The following is a 20,009-nucleotide window of genomic DNA, read 5'->3' on the forward strand; positions in this document are numbered from 1 at the left end:
GCACAAAAGAGTTGGGGAATTTTCACAAGCTATCACACACAATGGGCACTCTTAATAGACGCTAAATGTCCCAGAAGCTTTGCTCAGGCAGCTTTTTAACATTGTTTTTCTAGTGTAAAGGAGTGCAAGTTGAGTTTTTTTTTTTGTGTATTTTATTGGGCGTAATGTGATTGGCTTGAAAAGTTATGCAAGGCGAGACAAGCAGATAGGATTAAATTTGTTTTACTGTGGCTAATTTAGTGTCAGCTAGCTGAGAGAGAATGATGTGAAATAAAGTTGTTTGATTGTTCTGCTTAGACATGCTGTCTAAAGATAATTCTAATTTATTATTTTTTTAATTACATAGCCAGTGTAGAACATTGGTTGGGGCTTTGGGATTCCATCAGAGCCCTCAAATTAGCACATTAGCGCTTCCTTGTAATTTTCATCTGGTCTATTGAACATATCCCGAAATGGTCTGAATACGACTGCAAGTGTTTTTCATGTTAAGATTTCACTTGTTTAGGATTCTGCTATGTACTGGATTTAATTTACTCTTGCGCGTTACCTAGCATAATCATAATTCCTGCTGTATGACTCCCCTGTCTGGTCACATAGTGGGAACTGAAAAGTCGCAGGTGTGTCTGATGTCATTGTTTTTGCTGTCAAATTTTCGACCCAACACCTCAGGGCTCTGGAATGTTGCTCTACATGATATGTAAAAAAAAAAAAAAAAAATTATATGCTTCCTCTTTTTAAGGTCACATTGACCTGCTTTAAACAATTAAAGTAAAGACCGTAATTGTAACCTGCTGTACTTGCAGCAAGGTTCCAACTTTACGACAGTTGGCTTCGGGTTTTATAACAAAATCAGGTGAAAAAACCCCCCCAAAAAAACAAGTCTTTCACCCTCCCTGCTGGTGATGCACTCTAGGAGGGGGAAGTCTCTCATCGGGCATTCTTGCTTTCGGCTGTGCTGGCTTCCAGGAGAGGCAGGGTCCTCTTTATGGCTACTAATTACTCCATGTCCTCAGCCCTAGGTCAAGCATGTGCCTGAGAGTCAGGCCTCACCTCGAGAAGGGCCGACGAAGAAGGAGGACGGCGGGGGGGGGGAGTGGTCAGAAAATAAAAAATGTTAATCCCCTCCCACCCCCTCGAAGAAAAAGGTCATCACGCACTGGTTCTGCACAGCTCTTGCTGTCAAATAAAATGGTGCCGTCTGGAGTCACTGAGAGTTGTTACAGAGACTGCATGTGTGGGTGGGTCTATATGCGTGCGTGTGTGTGTGTGTGGGTTTGTGAAAATTGAGGGGAGATGAATACTTAGGGAGAATGGGATCCACCACAGTCTTGGCACTGAGCCATAACCAGGATTAGGAACCTGGCTTTTTAGCTGCTGTTCACTTACAGACTGAATGAAAGAGGTACACTAAGGTCAGATTGGAAGAGGAAGATATTTATTATTGCAAATAATAAGCTAGTCTTTCGTCAGAAGGTAGTTTTAATGTGAGATTTGCTGTATTTTTTGTCTTTTTTGATTCATGAATTGATTTAACATTGAAATTTAGTGGTGTCATTCTCGTGCGCAGACAATTTCTGTTTTGCAAAGATCCAAAGGATTGATCACTTTTTAACAAAGGCTCTGATCTGTTGATAAAAAATGCAATCATTGGGAACAATTTTCTGATTTGCCTCTAGGCCTGATCCACCCATTCAGATTTTAACCAATTTGTACATTAGTTGTTATATTAAACACTGCAAAACAGACAAAAATATGTTGCATCTCTTTTAATAAAGTCATCATTTTGAATCCAACAGAAGATGAAGAATTTACAATGTTATTGATGCTTTGAACTATGCTTATTAAGTCCACAAAAACTGCCTCAGCCTGCACGGTGTTGACTGATGCATTTTCAAACCTCAACCAGAGGGAGTTATTAGCTTTAGTGCATTCAATGAATAGGATTACCCCCTCCAACGCCTCCCAGGTTTTTCAATATTTGACCTGCCATGCACTGATCAGAGCCAATCAATAACAATCTGGGAAATTGTGATACACAGTTCACCGGTTTTTTTTACTTTGTATTTTTGTGTGAAAGTTGTGTCAAATATGTGGCAGACGGGCAAAGAGCGAATGTACACAAGGCAACGTCGTATAAACACTCTCTGTGTACTTGAGGTGAACCTGCCTCTCGGATATGAGGGGCTGTGCGGTTGAGGTGAAAAAGTATTTTTAGCATCCACTTCCAGAGGTGTTGGTTCCTCAAGGGACCTGGCGCATTAAGTTGGTAAACATCTCAGTTTAACAAGGTGGGATTGAGCGCCATACCTGCGGCTTGGAACGAGGTCAGGAATGCTTCCGCTGCCAGGTCGACCGCCTGGTGACCGAAATCTGTGAATGAAGGAGTCTCTGAGAAAGTGTAAATCAGGGAAGGGAGTTGAAGTGATAATGTTTGCTTTTTCACATTTCTGAAGTCCCCTGCTGGTTATAGATGTTTTTTTTGTTTTTTTTTCTTTGAACCATTTCTTGGTGGAAAAAAAAGTAGTCATCTTCTGTCTCTCGCCGCAGTTTTTGGGAAGTTTTATTTGTACTTGGCCTGCGGACAAGAGCAGCGCTGTCTTTTCTTAGCCTTTCATTGTAGACTAACTAAAGTTGCACAATTAAGGGTTTTGCTGACGAGTAAAACTCATTTACCAGTTCCTAGAAAGACCATTAAAGTGGCCAGGCACTCCACTAAATGGCTGATACTTCAGTATCTGACCAGTTCACTCCTGACTGTTGAGTTTCCTGGGTGTCACCTTCAAATATTGTCACATTCAGATCCATGAAAATATAAAATACAACTGACCAAGTTAGGGGTTTTGAAACAACAGAAAGAACTTAGACATTTGGTTTGGGTAGCTATCTGCATTTGGCTGATCAACATACATATCTTTCAAATGTAGTTTTAAAATGGCGCTGCATTGAGAAAAGTGATGAATGGCGCCTTTTTTTAGTTTCAGATGCCATAAGGTTCTATGTTTTTCTCAAGCAGAAATATTTTCAAAGGGCGATTAGCCCTTTGAGTGGTCCTAGTGAGTTGCTGCTCACTAGGAGAGAGTGAGCAGCAACATGTTAAAAAATATTTTTCTAGCCTTCCTGCCCTCTGGAGCATAGAGAATCCCAAGTTGCCATCACGACAAATAATTACATTTCAAAATGTCTGCAGCATGTTATAAATTAGCATTTATCACTGTTGACATTGTATGCCCTTGATAATCTTTACCTTTACTCCGCAGAGCTCCAAAACTGCCAATTTTGAACGAGTAAATAAAGCAACTTAACTGTGACATACTCAGATTTTAAGTCTTGCTCTCATTCGCTGTCTTGCAGTCTGAGTGCACCACAGACAAATGTCAACACTGAAGAGTGTTGTCAGCACAACCCGGTTTCGTGTATGTAGGGAATATTCACTGATTGGAAAAAGATTGGATTTCTGAGTTTTCAACCAAAAACAGTCAGACCTAATTCAGCTAATTTAGCCATGCATCACTTATTTAAAAGCTTCTTCTACTGCTGTTTTGCAGTCCAAATAAACTGTAGTCACTTATCAAGTGAGTTGTCAGTATTGGCGTTCTGTTATAACCTACAACCCAACAAAAATGGCAGTGGACGTTCTTGGCTGCCGCTGGTTCATGTTTGATCGGTTTCATTCAAATGCAGACGACTGTAACGTTAGAAGAGCATTTTCCAGATATATGACAGTGTAGTTTATTTACATGGAAGGCCATGAAACTCTTGTAAATTAGAGATGAAGAGGAGGCTTTCAACCTCTCAGTGGAGAGGCCTGAAAAAGCAGCCAAACTCAAGTCTGCATCCAAATAAGGAGATGGGGACAGTGTTGGTAACAGAGACGACATGTGAGCATAGAACGAAAATGGAGCCTTTGACCAAATGGTTATGGCTACGGACTTTACGGACTTTACTTTCAGAGTGGAGTTCTGTAGTTTTGTCTTTAATCTGACCACCCTTAAGCTCCATAATTTAGAGCGATCGTGGTCACTGTGCTAAGTGTAAGCCAGCTCTGTGCAGGCCTTGTAGGGGCTTCTGTAGAACTGTAAGTCATTGGTTGAGCTGTTTGAAGCGAGATACGGTTCTGCTGGATGTTGGCTGGTTACCGAGAGATACTGTTGGATCGAAGCGGACTGCTCTGACATTCATGGCGAGTTTGAAGTGTCTTATTGAGAAGGTTTTAGTTGCTTTTTATTGTGTTCCTATATTTGAGCTGCAGGCATTTGGTTCCTATAAACTGTGCGCAGCTAATAAAAATCAAACTTAAATCATAGTCCATCGTTGACAACAATAATGTCATAATATTATATAAAGTTATTCTGTTGGCTATGAACCAACTGGAATGCAATACAATTAGCTCACAAAATGAATGCAAGAAATTGTGATTCTGCATCAGATGCAAGTTAAATATTTGGCCAGTTAGATTGAGTTTCAGTCTCTCCTTCAGCCCACAAATGATAAAGATCTTAGTACAATATCACAGTTTCATGTTTAACTAATATTATTATGCCCTATAAGACCGGGTTCCGAGAAAGCTATAAATGTTTATCCATCTGTTTTAGCAAGTTTTGTTTTTCACCAATTTTTCATGCTTACCTTGTTCTAAGGTGGCCAAAAGATTTGTTAAAATGTTTTTCTTTCATAAATAGACTATATGGTCCATAAGTGCAGCCTGTTTTTGAAATAGTTATTCAGTGCAACGCTGATAGGAAGCTAATGCGGGCGCTAACTTTAGCGTCATCAACGGCTAACATTTAACCAGTCACAGTATTCTCAGTGTTTACAGATTGTTCGGCTCTTGTGTGTTCCTCTTTTACTTCTTATAATTCTCACAAATACTGCCAAATATAAGTCAGTTTTTAGCTGACCTAGCGTCCTTCTCACTTCAAAATAAGAGTCTCCAATGTAGAGAGAGCAAGGTTTAATTTATTAGCTATGTATAGTCACATTACCAGAAAAAGTTGCATTGGGGTGGGCATGCATCAAATTCTTTTTCATTAATATTTTTTTATTATGATAAGAAATTTGATTTATCGTTGACACAATAAATTCCAATTTATTATGTTTATAAACCCCATAAATTTAGTTTTCTTTTTTTTTTCTTTTTACCACCGCTTGTTCCATGAGAACATTTATAAATATCAGTAAATTGAGAATATGACTAATAGAGCTACTGTGCTCAGTTTGGTGATAGAAATCACATGTCTTTACACGAGAGGTGTCCTGTAGGCTATCTCACTTTTTCAGGATCAGTATTTGACATTCAGTCAAAACATAGTTACCTAAAATTTTTAAAAATCTTTTTTTTTTTTTTTTCATGATCATGTTTATCACAATAATACCACAAAATATTGTGATAAAAATTTTAATTCCACATTGCCCACCCCTGTTTATTTTGGCAGGATTTGTGTGATGACTACCAATCATGTCTATATTAACAGTTGTGTGTGTCTGTGTCATTCTTGTGGAGCCTTTGTTGAAATGTAGCATCTTTATGCGGGTGATGTTTTTTCTGCATTTGTCCCTGCTGGATTGTGGCACCTCAAATGCTCAGAACTTCACAGAAATGCTACATGATGCGTCTGGAACTGAGTCACGTGAATAAGCTTCTAAACACAAACACTGCTCATGTGCACAAACCGAATAATGATGGATGGATGAGGGAATGCTTCCCATCAGATAACAGTGTAACATGCGCCTTTATTACTGCGCTGCGGAGGTCTGAGAGTTAGCCTCGCTTAATCAGACACCCCTTTCATGGTGGATGATGGACATTTTGTGGCTGCTGGGTGGTTTTCTATCCCTCTGTTCATTGAGAGCTGATGACAGATAAATTGGTCTCTCTGTTTAGACCCTTCTTCTGCTCAAAAGCGGTGTCACTGTGTCGGATTCCCAGACAGGAGTGCGGTTATTGGCACCTTGTGCAGCACAGAGGCAGAGAGGTAGGTGAGCATTTAAATTGGAGGGTGGGGTGCTTCATTTGGTTAGGTGAGTTGCCATCACAAATGCCTGTTCTTGTGCCTATCATTACCTCCAAAGCATTGTTGGGATCTGATTTAGAAAAATACTTATTAAGTTCAGATCAAATTGTTTTCATTCTACATTTCTGTTCCCAGCAAAAACGACTTCCTTGATTTTCCAGTTTTGCTGTTTTTTTTTTTTTTTTGTAAAGATGTGCATAAAACTCTTCATTTGGTTTGACAGAGTGGAAAATGTGAAAAGGCTTCGGGAGGTGTGTAAAGAAGTTTATTTACGCCACTGCACAGCTGTAGGAAAACATGTGCAGCTTAACTGTTTTTCAATGGAAACCTCTGTTTGAGGATGTTTTTTTAATTGATTTCTGCTGCATGTTAGTCACTCATAACCGCATCCAGCTGGAGGTTGTTACAGGTCTCCCTGGGCGACTTTGAAGCTCAGCTGAAATGTGCTCGTTCATCATTTGACGTTTTTAGTGGCCTATTTAGTTTTAAGTGGTTGTTTCTGTTACAAGTTGACTTTTTGAACAGTTTGTGCCTTTTGCAGTTTCACCTTGTCGCTATGGTCGGCTAGGATGTCGCATTTGAGAAAGTGTAGAAAATAAAACGCTGCGATAACATGGCTGCATGCGTTTGCAAACCCGTTTCCAAACTAATGCTTTTGTGGGAACTTTGCGGCATAATTGCAGCATTCTTGATTTCATATCTAACATCGTAGATTTTTATTTTTTTTTTTACCAAAAATGGACATAAACACAGGATGGGAATTAGTCATGGAGGTTTTTAAGAGGACTGGAGTGACACTGAAGGAGCTACAACAGTTTCCACAAACTCCTGGCTCTGTTCCTATTCTACCTAAAGTAAGAAGTAGCGTCACAGGATAGAAATATTTACATCCAAAGGGAAGAAGACCCCCATGTCCGTCCACTGTGAAACATGGTAGTGGCAACATCATGCATTGGGTTTATTTTTCTTCTGATGGAACTGGGGTTTTTGTCAACTTCTACAAAAAAGTTGAGCCGAAGTCCATATCTAAATCTGACAGAAGATGTATTTGATTTGGAGAGGGCAGAGGACAGAAGATGTTCTTAGGGTGTGTTCACACCAGCCCTGTTTAGTCCGCTTTAATCCAACCCTAGTTTGTTTGCCTAGAAAGTTTGATCCGTTTACGGAGGTGTGAATGTGCAATCAAACTCCAAATTGCCAAACTCCAAAAGCAGGAAGCAGACTATAGTGCAGGGCATTCTGGGTAAATGCGGCCAAAACAAGAGAGAAGAGTCTAGAGCTGGTAGGAGAAATGCAAGTGAAATTCGATACCTGCTCTAATCTGTTGCCATTTTTGTTAACATTTCTTGTAGAAGGATGTTACGCTTGTGTCTTCTGAGGTTTTTGTGCTGTTTCCTTCATTAGTTCTTGGTGCAGCGCCACCACAGGCGAGATGGGAAAGTTTTTTTTTAAGGATTCGGTTTGTTTGATGCAGTTCGGTGTGAAAGTGAATTTCATCAACTGAAAATGTAACAAAATGTTGCAACTTTTGTTTCCAATCGAAGCAATGGATTAAGGTGTGAAGACATTAAATTGATAGATTTGGAGATCTTTTGCAGGTATTATGATGTGGAATGTTGATGGTCAAGCTTTAACAACATTTTCAGTGGAAATTTGCAGGATAAGTGTAACGTTAAAGGTGGAAAAACATCCATCTCGGTCCCAAAACGTCAGGATTGCGTGCGCTTTTGAAAGTTAATATGAACGCTACATTCTTTCGCTTTTGTTTCTGTTTAAGTTTGAATTTGTGGCACAAGTTATCAGAAATTTCCACTTGTCTTCTTTTAAAGATGTTTCCTAACTGTGAGGTTTGTCCAAGTTCCTCCTGATGACCTGCACGTATCTCTACTTAGGAAGAAGACAAACTTGCTACTGGTGTATGTCATCGTGTTGCTTCTGGCTGCACGAACAGCTGTTTGTCCTGGGCGGTTTTGGCACATGACGGTTGCGGTGCAGGGTCAATCTCCATGTCACATTGTTCTGACCCAGCAAACTCCTGCGGTGGCCCGGTCACAGCCAAGGCAACCGGGTCGAGAGTGTGCTAATTGCACGGTTGTGGTCGGAGAGAGGCAAGCGGTGGACTTTGCAAGTGAAATGGTTGGAAGCGTGGGTTTCTCTGTGCGGCTTCAACCCATGATCATAGGAATCTATAAATGGGCACATCTCTGCTTTGTGCCTAAATGGGAAAACATACATTTTCCCAAATGTGAATTGTTCTGCTGAGCAACCAACTCTTGCCTGAGTCAGCGGGACACTGGAAATAAAGAATGGTGAAAGAAATACATATAATTTAACTTCAGTTTAGATGCAGGTATTTTTGGAACGCATTGACTCTGGTGTCAGCCCAAAGTGTACGCAAACCGAGCAGCTAGCGAGCTTCTTTACCCCCTGTATTTGCTTCCAACTCATTTGAAATACTTTTTGTGGAAAATAAGAAACAGTTATGCAGTCAGTTATAGAATGAAACTGTTTTCTGATTAAACATTTTTTGTGTCGTAAGCTATGCTTGTAATAGAAGTATGAATATGTTTAATCGAAAGGAGGTATTAGTTTGCCCAAATTCTGTTTAAGGCCCCGTAAAACTACTGTAAGGCTCTGAATAAGCAATGTGATAAATACTGCATGATAAACCCTTAACATCTTTTTCTTCTGTCTGTTTTCTTCTTCGCAGCGGAACCAGCAGACCTCTTGAAGATTTTAGATTTTCACAATTTACCTGAGGGTGTTACAAAAACAACGGGTTTCTGCTCACATCGGAGGTCGACACAAGGACCCGATGTGGCGTACAAAGTATCCAAAGATGCCCAGCTCAGTGCCCCCACCAAACAGCTTTACCCAGGTGAGTGTCTCAGTCAAAGCACAGCGCACACAGGCAATAATAATAAAAATAATAATAATAATAATAATAATAATAATAATAATAATAATAATAATAATAATATTAGTTGCAGCACCTGTATTCCTTTACAAAAACAGATTAAAGCTCACTTAACTTTGTTTTTTTGTTGTTTTTGTTTTGGTTCTGTCGATTGTTTTAGCAATTCTTTCATTTACTTTGACTATACAAGAGTCGTAAGGCACTTCTCTGTTGAGAAGAATAATTATTTATATTGAGCCAAAATGAGGGCGGCGTCACCTCATTTCATTCAAAAAGAGAGCAGTCGGTGTTACACAGCACTGCAGTTAAACTGGATTTTATAAAATAAAAACAAGACGATTACAGAGCTGACATATTAAACTGGTTGTAACATCTTATATTAGTTTGATTACTGCCATACGGTAGGTGTGGTTAGCAGTACTAGCTGTAAACATCAGTTTTTGTGTGAACTCCTTATAGACTCAGTAGATCCTTACCTCAGTGATCAAATGTCTAAAACACAGCCAGCATGTCCTGGTCAGTCAGTATGAATCCTGTCACTGATCAGGCCCAGTTAAGCTAGAAATGTTTGCAAGCCACTTCAATCTACTTTAGGCCAAAACCTTTCTAAAAACTCTCCACCATTTATATAACAATCTGTTATTAGTTTAATTCACTTAAATTTGTCCAATTAACTTAAATCCTGCATTTGATTGTAAATCCTGCTGTCTTTTTTTATTGGAAGGTAATGGATTTCTTTTCCCTAGAAATCCGACAGCGGATGAATCGGATCCCGCTCCTCTAATATTCCATGTTGTAGGAGGAGTCCGGACAGTGGGAAAGCAGTGAAAGCAGGGGAGGGCGAGAGGAGAGAGGGAAATGGGTGGGCGGCTGAGGGGAGTGGGGGTTCCACTTTTGCCTTGTTCTGCCGTGCTGACGTGGCTTAGCGCTGGCTGCTGTGGGGCGCTCTGCAGACTTACTTTCCTTTCTCTCCTCCCTTTTCCCCTTCGCCTGCCTTTTACCCCCTCAAGCATCATAATTTCTCCTCCCTATCATTTCTCCAAGACTCACTCTGCCTCGCGGTGTTGTTTTTTTTTTTCTTTTTTCCTCCCCACCTCCTCTGTTTTTATCTCATTTCCATCTAGCCAGACTTTGCCAAACTCTGAGGAGCCGCTGCGGTTATAGGCTGAGCCCAGCTCCGATAAAAGCTCGGACCGCTGGAAGACATCCCCGGTCACGGCTCTGTCAGGGGCTAAGCTGGCCCTTTGATTCGCGACCGACTCTTTCTCCGGGCTTAACGTTGAGCCACGAGGCTTCTGCGGCATGCGTGCCTTTACATGCTCTCCAATCAAACAAATGCCTTTTTCACTTTGATGCTCTATGACAGTGGAGCCCCTTATGGGTCTTTGTTTAGACACACATTGCTATAATTACACATGTGCTGCTTTGGAAGATCCGAAATAACAGTCCACATAAAACAAACCATGTGGAGAGGGGTTTTAACCAGGCACCTCATAGTCTTCAGGTGCAAACAGACTAACTAGCTGTCTGTAGCTTGCAGGATTTAAAATCTAGTGTCTGTGTTTGTGATGTGGCCCCTGTCTCGCCTCTTTCTTACGAGAATGTTTGCTAATATATTCCAGAAGGCAGCTAAACTTCTGACATCATTTTATCCATTATTACCCCCTCTCCTCCCCCCTTCCTTCGCTAGTTATTACTCTGGCTCGGAGTACTGTTTGCTTTAATAATCTGCATAATATCCTCTCACTCTGAAAGGTTACAAATAAAATTCTTGCAAAAAAAAAACCAAACAAACAAAGAAAATGAAGACATGCAAACATCCTGCTTTTGTTCGGATGATAAAATAAAAACCAGCTTTGATTGGGAACACACCAAGCCGTGACCCAGTAACCACAGACAGACTGCGATGATGTGTTGGAAAAGAGCAAGTGCAGACATGCAATCATTAGGCAAACATGTGGAAGAGATGAATCATCTAAAACCACCGAGGCTCTTAAAACACTGGAGACCTTTCTTACCTTTATTACTTCAATCATAAGTGGCAAAAAAAGAAAAAAAAAAGAGGAACCGCCTGGAGAGAATGGATGACAGCCAACGAACAGCTGCTTTGCCTTTTCTTTGAATCAAATGAAGGGTAATTTAGCATGTTCAGATTTGGTCTGAACTATTTTTGAAAGATAGTCCCATAAATCATAAATTAGGACCGAAAACAGTAGGATTGAGTCATCGAATTGTTAGGAATCATAACGTGATGCTGCTGGTATCCATTAAATTGATATTTTGGGACAAAATAGTAAATTGTAAAGCTAAGGCTCGAAAACAGATCAATTCAGAACTGCTTATTTATAGTTTATATCTTGAGTAAGACTGCACAGTATTTGATTTAAATCATTGGGGAAGCACAATGTATTTTATGGAGGGTAGTGGAAGGTTTTGGACAGTGATAGTTGTGCTTACACCGGATTTTGGGTGTAGCATGACATTTGTTATCGAAAGGTTTGAAAAATATATACACTATCAGGAAATATAAGTTACTGATCATCGTAGGAGTAATGACATTGATATTCCTAAAACGTTTTGTTATCATAATATCAATTGCCGCAACCTCAATACTGCAAAGATTTGTTGCAGCTGCAGCTAATTATTATACAATTACTATTCAGACTCACTATGGCAGACATATAACTGATTATCCTTTATGTATAATGCAGGAAAAGGTCTTAGGAGGACATTAAGATGTGGTGCTAATGGGATTATTAAGAAACTGGAAGTGGGTTCTTTCATTGCCAAAAGAGAAGATGTAGCCAGATGCTGCATTTTCAATAAAACTATGATGTTGAAATAGAAATAATGACTTTCATGTTTGCCTATGAGGTAAGGTGCTCTCTATTTTGCGCTTAGTTTAGGCCATGTTGTCGTGGGAAGCGTCCTTTAAAACACAGTTCAGTTCTTTTGTGAGCTTCAGGTTCATTCTCATGCAGTCTAAAACTAATTATAATACAAAACGTCAGTCAGTTGACTTCTAGCTCAAACAGGATATTTGGATTATTTGATAATGTGGGATTTTTTCCACTACAGTTAGCTACAGTAGTGTAAAACAAAACGTAGGTATTGGCACACCTTGAGAACGATCCCCGGGTGCTTCTCATTGCTGTAGTTCTCTAACAGTGTGATTTCAGTTTTGTTTACCTTACTCATCCTCCTCCTCCTCACTATGCATGCTGTCAAGATAAACTTTGGCTCAGGTTGTTTTAACTAACTAAATTATCAATTTGCGTAAAATTAGGTGAGTCGGTATTCCCTTTCAGAGTGCTTACAATTTGAAGTCTCTCCTCCAGAGTCGGGGGTTGCTGGAAAGCTGATGTGTCTTACATAAAAACAGATTTGTTCAGAAGTGAGACTGAATAATCAAATTACAGGATGCAGGTCTACCTCATTTACCTGCCTTTATACACACGGGTTGACGGTACAACTCTTAAGGAGACACACCACGAGATATTCTTGCTGCATTAAGTCCAAGATATTGCACTTAGTTTTAGCAAGAAAATTAATTTGGTTATTCCATCGCAGAGAAAATATCAAATTGCTCCCATGTGAGTGCCTCTTCCTGGGTTTCTGCCTTTTCTTAATCTTTTTTCTGGCCTGGAACGGGCAGCGGTGGTGCCAGTGTAAACTCTGTGGACATCTGGCACTGGACTACTGCATGTCAGCACACACTGAGCACACATAAAACACACACATGAAATGAGAAGGGAGCAATCTCCAATGCAGTAGCTTAAATAGTCAAATTCCAGAAAGATAAAAAAAAAAAAAAATCAGCTTTTAAAAATATTTTTCCATCTGTGTCTGGTAAAAAGTTTCGTATAAGGACAGTGGTTCTTTTATTCTGCAGTTTTAGTTTTTTGTGCTTCTGGACTGTCTTGATCCCGTTGGAGGTTGTTTCAGGGCATCGGGTACTTAAAAAAATGACAGGATGAGGCATTAGTACAAAACACTCCCAATTTTCACACGAGTCCAAATGAGACCGTTTGGTTTTTGTTACAAATTACTTTTCGTCTCTTTTTTAAACTCTGGGCTTGAAACAGCGTCATCTTAAATAAAAGAGGTTCCCATACCATAATCTTAAATCTAAACAACCAAACAGGTGTTCTCTGTAACTTTGAGAAAAACCATCTTCAAGCCAGCTGACTGGCAGTGCGTAGCAGCAATTGTGGGAGAAGCACTGCGGGTTTGATCTAAACTCTAACCTGCTGAGCAAAGCCTTTCTTTTCACATCCTAGGGCTTAGCTGTGACAAGCATCCCCTTCACTCTGTTGGAGATCTTTTTGTCTCATCCTCGTCTTCCTCTTTTAAAGTTCCGTCTTTCTCATCGTGGTTCAACGTCTGTCAATTACAGCAGCGGTTCTCATGTGATTCCAAGCAGAATTCCTGAGCGAGGACTCTGCCAAGGCATGTGCTGTCCTCATGATGCGATCTGATGCTTAGTGTTAATACAGAGACGACGGGAAAGAGGCAGGAAGGCAGACAGACATCCAGCTGCTGACAAAAAGAGGGAGATGATAGAGATAAGGAACGAAGCACGAAGGGTGACCGGTACAAATTTGGCTCTCGGAGCTTTTCTTCTCTTTCTTAGCCTAAGCTGGGCTTTCCACACCCTGCTCTTCCTGTGGCACCTTTTCTTCCACCGTACATAACTATTGCTTTAACATTCTTCAAGCCTGTCTCCAGCCTGTAACTGATGGCTTTATAAGAGTCTTTGATGGTGCTACAATAACATCTTTTCCCTAAACCCAGCCTCTCTGTTCTGCTTGCCTGGAAAACCGCAAGAGAGATTGCTAGTAGAGATTGAGTGCCCTCTTTGCTTATGTTAAACATAACAGTTATCACTTTAATCTGTTTTTTTTTTTTTTAATAAGAAGCATCTGGAATTTGTAGCAATGTAGCACAGCCAATGCACAATACTAGATTGTTGCTAAAAATCCACAATTTTTTGGTTTTCAAAATTACAGCTCTCAGAACTCAGAAATGAACAATCCAGTTGTGGTTTAATTGGTAAATTTAACCGGTGTTTTTTTTATGCTTGAGTAATTCCAAAGCTATTCGAATGCCAAAAAAAAAAAAAAAAAAAAAAAAAAAAATCTTCACTTGTGTTTTTACAATTATAATAAAGGTTAAAATGTGTTTTATAGATTCAATTCAGGCTTAATCAGTCTAAGTGCAGAGGATCAACAATGTTTATAATTGTTAAAAAGCAGGTAAATTGCGCTTTAACTTAATTAGTTACACTATTAGTTGTTTAGTTGTGTTTCTTCAGAACCCAACCAGCTGCTTAAAAACTGTGCAGCGTGCATCCAAGTCTTTTATAGTGAATTACTCTTTCTTTCTACTATGTCAACACATACAACTCATGAGCTGCTTCCTTTCCTACTTCAAACAAGAGTCTTAAACAGTGGCAAGGTATAAAAAATAAGACTCGGCCATGTCAACACTTCACTTTAATCTTTTTCAAGCTAAAAGATCAGAAGTCTTTCAGCACGAAGCCACATAGTTGAAGCAGTTCTCTCTTCTGAAGGGTTTTTTCATGCGGTCCTGAGTGCACCCTACTAAGAGAGAATTTGTCTGGCAGATGTGGGCCCCATACTTTGGCAGAATTGCGGAAATAGTTGAGCCTCCACAGTGGAACTATGCAGATGGAGGCTAACAGATCGCTTTCATATCTTTCGTGCGATCGCATACCAATAGGCTGTTGGTATTTCCATTTCCAAATAAATGTGTCATTAAGAATCTCTCCTGTAATAATTTGGGGTCTCCGTGTCTGCTGGATGCATCGGCTTGGGGACGGGAGGGAAAAAGTGGGGAGGAGGAGTTTGAGGGATGGCTTCACAAAGTCTCTCAGGACCAGATGTTTTTGTCATTAGCGCTCTTCACGCTGCGCTGTACTGGAAGTGATCCACTTTGTATTTCTCTTTTGCACTTTTCCCCCAACCCTCTCTGAACAGACTCTGTTCTGCCAGCCACCACTCTCAGATTAATCCTATCCGGTTGCACTCTTGGCACTCTTCACATCGCACTTGTTTCCTTTTGCTGCACAAAGCCCACCTTAATAGTTTCTCAGTTTCAACCAATCCCCGTTTGTTTAAGTGACAATAACAATATTATTTGTCCTCATGACAATAAATCTGTCTACTGACATGATACTACAATGACTTTTCAAGCCAGACGGTGTATTCCATTCCTCTCACGACGATGAATCGTTCCTGCTGCTCGTAACTCTCTGACTCGTCTCTGTTTGTGTCCAACTCGCTGCCCGTTCTGTCAGGTGATGCCTTCCCTGAGGATTTCTCCATCTTGGCCACAGTAAAACCCAAGAAGGGCAGCCAGTCCTTCCTGCTGTCTGTGTACAATGAACAGGGCATCCAGCAGCTCGGACTGGAAGTGGGCCGATCCCCCGTATTCCTCTACGAGGACCAAACAGGCAAACCCAGCCCAGAGGACTACCCGCTCTTCAGAGGAGTCAACCTGGCTGACGGAAAGTAGGTGCATCAGTCAACAAATGTGGGATTATCTTTTATCATTAGATATTATTTCTTGTGACTGTAAATGCAAATGATACTTAAAACATTTGCATTTACATTCACAAGATTGATAATAACATACCTAAGCATCAGAGTGATACTTTCATGTGTAAATTTTTTTTTTTTTTGCTAAAACTGAGCAAAAAAGCAACATTCTGCAATGTGAAATGTTAGTAAAGTCATATGGAAAGTTCCTACATTAATCAACATAATGACCATGTTTCAGTGTGACTTAGAAAATATTTCAGACATTAGTTATTCACAAGTTGAGGTGAAATAACTTCTGTGTTTGTTGAAAAGCTTTTTTAGAGCGGTTTCAACAACGTTTTAGCATTGTTAGCCCTGTTAGCTTCACTAACTGCATTTTAATAATCCTATCTGCTGTGACCGGTCACAATTTTCATTAATCATTCATGAGCTGAAGGGAAATAACTTTTGTGTTTGTTGAAAAAATTGTTTAAAACCTCTTTCAACAAGTTCTGTTAGCAGTTAGCATCGTTAGCCTAGTTAGCCTCACCAACTGCAGCTTAGTAAGCCTTAATACTGTGAACGCTCACAAATTATTTATGAATGGAAGCAAAGAACAGCAGCTCAATAAGGTTGAAGTGTAAGATTTTGTGTACAGCAGTGAAAATATATGATGGTTACATCAGGTAATCTGATAGATAGAATTTAGTCATGTTCTGTTGTGATACTAGTATTGGACTCGATCCACTCCCATTTTTTAGCTGAATTTGTATGCAATCTGTAGATATGGCAGCCTTTTATTTTTAATTTTCTGCATTTGTTGGATTTTTTAATATATATCATAATGACTTGTATCCATCTGAGCCAACATAACTGCATACCTTTGAATTTCAAAGTAGTTCAGACCTCTCAGGGCCTCGCCATTGGGTTATCCTGTAAGTGTGTGAACTAACATCACCTCTTGTTGCCAGGTGGCATCGAGTGGCAATCAGCGTGCACCAACAGACCATCACCCTCATTCTGGACTGTAAAAAGAAGATCAACCAGAAGCTGCTTCGAAGCCCCAACCCCATCATTGATACCAAAGGAATTATAGTGTTTGGAACTAGAATACTTGATGAAGAAGTCTTCGAGGTAGGCCATACGTCGTCTCTCATTTCCCACTCTATATGGTGAATGTATTTATAAATTTGTGAGACCAGAAAACAAAAAATGTGTAAGGGGAAGAATGGCTGTATTGTTTGGTGAAGCATGGCTACAAGTGGAGTGTTCTTTATGTACGTCACTGAAACTTTAGTTGTGCTTTGATTTGACGTCTTTTAGTAAATCAGATAAAAGCGAAGCATGATCTCCATTTTAACGTCCATATAGACATTTGCGGCTGCGGTCTGAACAGTGGTCAACCCCAGTGCCCATCCCTCTTTACATGCAGCATAAAATAAGGGAATGTGGTGGCAGCCACATCCTCTTGAAGATGTGCAGATTTGGCCCGCAGAACCCCACCGACCTCTGCCACCCACTCATACTCAGGCGCCCAGAATCACAAATCACACTTAATTTTAGGCTGCCTGATGTTCCACACTGTCCACAAATGAGCTCTGATTCCCGTAATTCTGCTCCGTTCCCAAAACGTGCTGGTTGGATGTCCCTGTCGCTTATCGCACTCTGTTAGCTATCTGCTGGAGTTTTCCCGTCTTGATAAGCTGCAGCATTTCTGTCAGAGTTTTTTCACATGCAAAATCACGCTTCTGATACTTTAAAGCTCCTTTTGCTCACATAGAGTCAATAAACAGAATATTGTCGGATTTATGTATTCTGACTGGTGGACAGGAAGTCTTTTGGCGATTATGTTGACACTGATGTAACATTATGTAAGTTGAATACTACGGATACTTTCTATAACCAGCTTTTGTGCTGGGTACTTTAGCGTGACCTCTGTGAGGGACGGACTCGCGCAGCAAAAATACAGCGAGTACAAGTGTTGTCTTTGTCCCTTCAGAGTTGCGTTTGTCTAAAGAGGGATTAGTCCACAAAGTTCAGGCCCTCGATAATAATTACCAGCAGAAACAGATTGATGTGACTGATGCTGAGCCAGCTGACCTTTAACCTCACTGCTGCTCAGCTACTGCAGATAGAACCGAAGCACTATGACATCACCTCCCTCTACAGTCCCTGGAGTTCATCCGCCAGTGTACGGCACTGATGTATAGTGGGATGTAAAACCAAAGTCAAAATGTCTTTTCTGTTATTCAAAACTCTACCATGAAATTTCAGTCTGATGTAGAGCCGGCGCAGAGTGTCCGTTAGCGTCCAACTTTAGGTCAACTAGATCATTCGAACACTCTGTGCTTTGACCGAAGGCATTCCATTGTTTCTCTGGTTCTATGTTTTGGACCGTTATCCTGCCAGAAGGTGAAACCTCGCCTCAGTGTCGAGCTTTTCTCTCATTGTCTTTCTCCATTGTAAAAGCAGCCCACACAGCTGACCTGTACTGCACCATTTCTGGGCCTTCTGCTGTTGTAGGTCCGGTGGAGCTAATGGAGTCACGCAACACTGTCCATTGATTTGAGGGACAGGAAGAAAACATCACCGCGGCTCACAACAATCGTATAAAACACGATTTGTGTTTTATACGATAAATGTATAAAACACGTTTATCGTCACGTTAGCATGACGCTACATTAGGCATTTGGGTTTGGGGATCTAACCACCAGTGGAAACTCTTTCCTGAATACACCAGACCTTAAAATAGAATAAGGAACATCACCAGAACGGACCGTACTGCTCAGTGGAAGTGAGGCAAAGCATGTTTTCCTGCAGGATTGTGTTTTATTTAGCTCCATCCATATTTCTATTAACTCCATTAACACTGTCCCTACAAGCACTCACACCCTGCCAAAATGATAATTTCTCTACCTTGTCACTAGCTTCCCTGCCTCTGCTAGAGAAAAGCAATCTGCTTGCATGAGGCTGTCACAAGCATGTCTCTCTGTGGGGATGGTGCAGTTTCCTGATACCAGCAGTGTTTCTCATTTCAGTCGAGTGACAGTGACAGTTTTGGAAAAACTTTTTTACTTTTCAATGACAGTTAGTTGTTGCCTCTCTTCCACATGGGACACAACTGTGGAATACACAGTCCTCCACATGAGGTGGAGCTCTTCCGGAGTCACCATGGGCTTTTTGATTAATGGTTTCCTTGTCCATACTTTTAAATATTGGATTAACCTGTGAGATGATTAATGATTGGGAGATAATGTTACTATCTAATCATGCTTTAAACTTCTCCACGACTTACTCTCTAACCTTGTTTCGTCTTCTTGATGTTTGATAAACACTTTTGCCAATTGTTTTCATGGAACAATATGGACACCGGGTGAAACAGGAAGCACAATCTTTACATTACACAAATACTTTTTGTACTTTTAGGACTAATGAGGCATCAGTTCAGATACAATTGCTGTCCACTTGAGTTGGCTATGGTTATTCAGTAGCAATTTTCCTCCTTTTTTTGTGTGTTTTATTAACTTTTGCTTTGTTTTAGTCTTTGCCAAATAATGGTATTTTTAACTCAAAATTGAAGTTGCACAGAAACAGAGTGTAACCTCAGCCAGCCAACAGCCAGCGCTGCAGTAACAGCTCAGCAGCGACTGTGCGAGCCGGCAGATAGTTTGGGAGAGATGTTTAAAGGACTCCTGCTGTGCGTCTGCCAGTCGGGAGACAGGACAGGCTCCAGTGCGTTCAAAAACTGGAAAATATGCCACATAGTTTCCAAATTGTCCTCAGGCCGCTCTGCCTTTTTTCCCCATTACTCCAATTCCCTCTTTGTAGTTTAGTCTGATACCTTGTAGACTATTGGCAGAGTATGAAGCCTCTGACATACAAATGGTTTTGATTTTATAGCATAAATCAAATTAAACGTTAGTTTCCTCAGATTAAAAAAAAAGAATATTTTTTGCTCTGTTTCAAATATTGTGTCAACCATAAAAATCAAAGAGGGGAGAGGAGTTAAAGTCTTTTCTGTCACACCGTTGAGTAACAGTGAACGGCATGATTTAACCGCTTGTCAAGGTTTTTACTGCAGCCTGTGCTTTTTTCTGATATACAGCAGTCAGGGGATAAGTAGCACTTTTACACTGAGGTGGTTTGTGGTTTGGTCTCTAACAAGGTTATTGTGGCAACAGAAAGACCGTCTATCTGCTGCAAGCACTGTATGTTCTCTGTTTTTTTTTGTTTTTTTTCAGCATCTTGCATAAGAATGCTGCGCTTGTGACAGTGCCAGTGGAAGATGATTAAATCGGTGTTAAAGTGTTTACGGGAGCAGGCTGTTATTTCACACTGCAACTGAAAACCTGAATGTGTTTTGCCGGGATTTTATGGGACAGATAGGCCGACTTGATGGCAGCTCGGGAGGAGCAGCAGAGCTCTACAGCTCAGGTGGGAGAATCTTATTGATGCAAATTTGAACCTTTATAAGAAAGTGAGATTTGCTGTTTTTTGCAAGTCGTGTTGGGTGGACACAACATATAAGGATAACTTTTT

General features: G+C 40.4%; 1 protein-coding gene across 2 annotated transcripts in view; it reads left to right on the plus strand.

Annotated features, from left to right (window-relative positions):
* The window catches only part of col5a1 (procollagen, type V, alpha 1), a 97,260-nt gene that overhangs the window by 12,453 nt on the left and 64,798 nt on the right, over nt 1-20,009 (plus strand). For both annotated transcript variants that reach the window (XM_088010839.1, XM_088010838.1), the window contains exons 2-4: nt 8,722-8,889; nt 15,248-15,461; nt 16,442-16,604. In XM_088010839.1, the coding sequence (XP_087866965.1) occupies nt 8,722-8,889; nt 15,248-15,461; nt 16,442-16,604 (545 nt within the window). The remainder of the gene's footprint in view (nt 1-8,721; nt 8,890-15,247; nt 15,462-16,441; nt 16,605-20,009) is intronic.

The sequence above is a fragment of the Poecilia mexicana genome, unplaced genomic scaffold (genome assembly GCF_051168715.1).
Source record: "Poecilia mexicana isolate PSO_F unplaced genomic scaffold, ASM5116871v1 scaffold_12, whole genome shotgun sequence".
Lineage (NCBI taxonomy): Eukaryota > Metazoa > Chordata > Actinopteri > Cyprinodontiformes > Poeciliidae > Poecilia > Poecilia mexicana.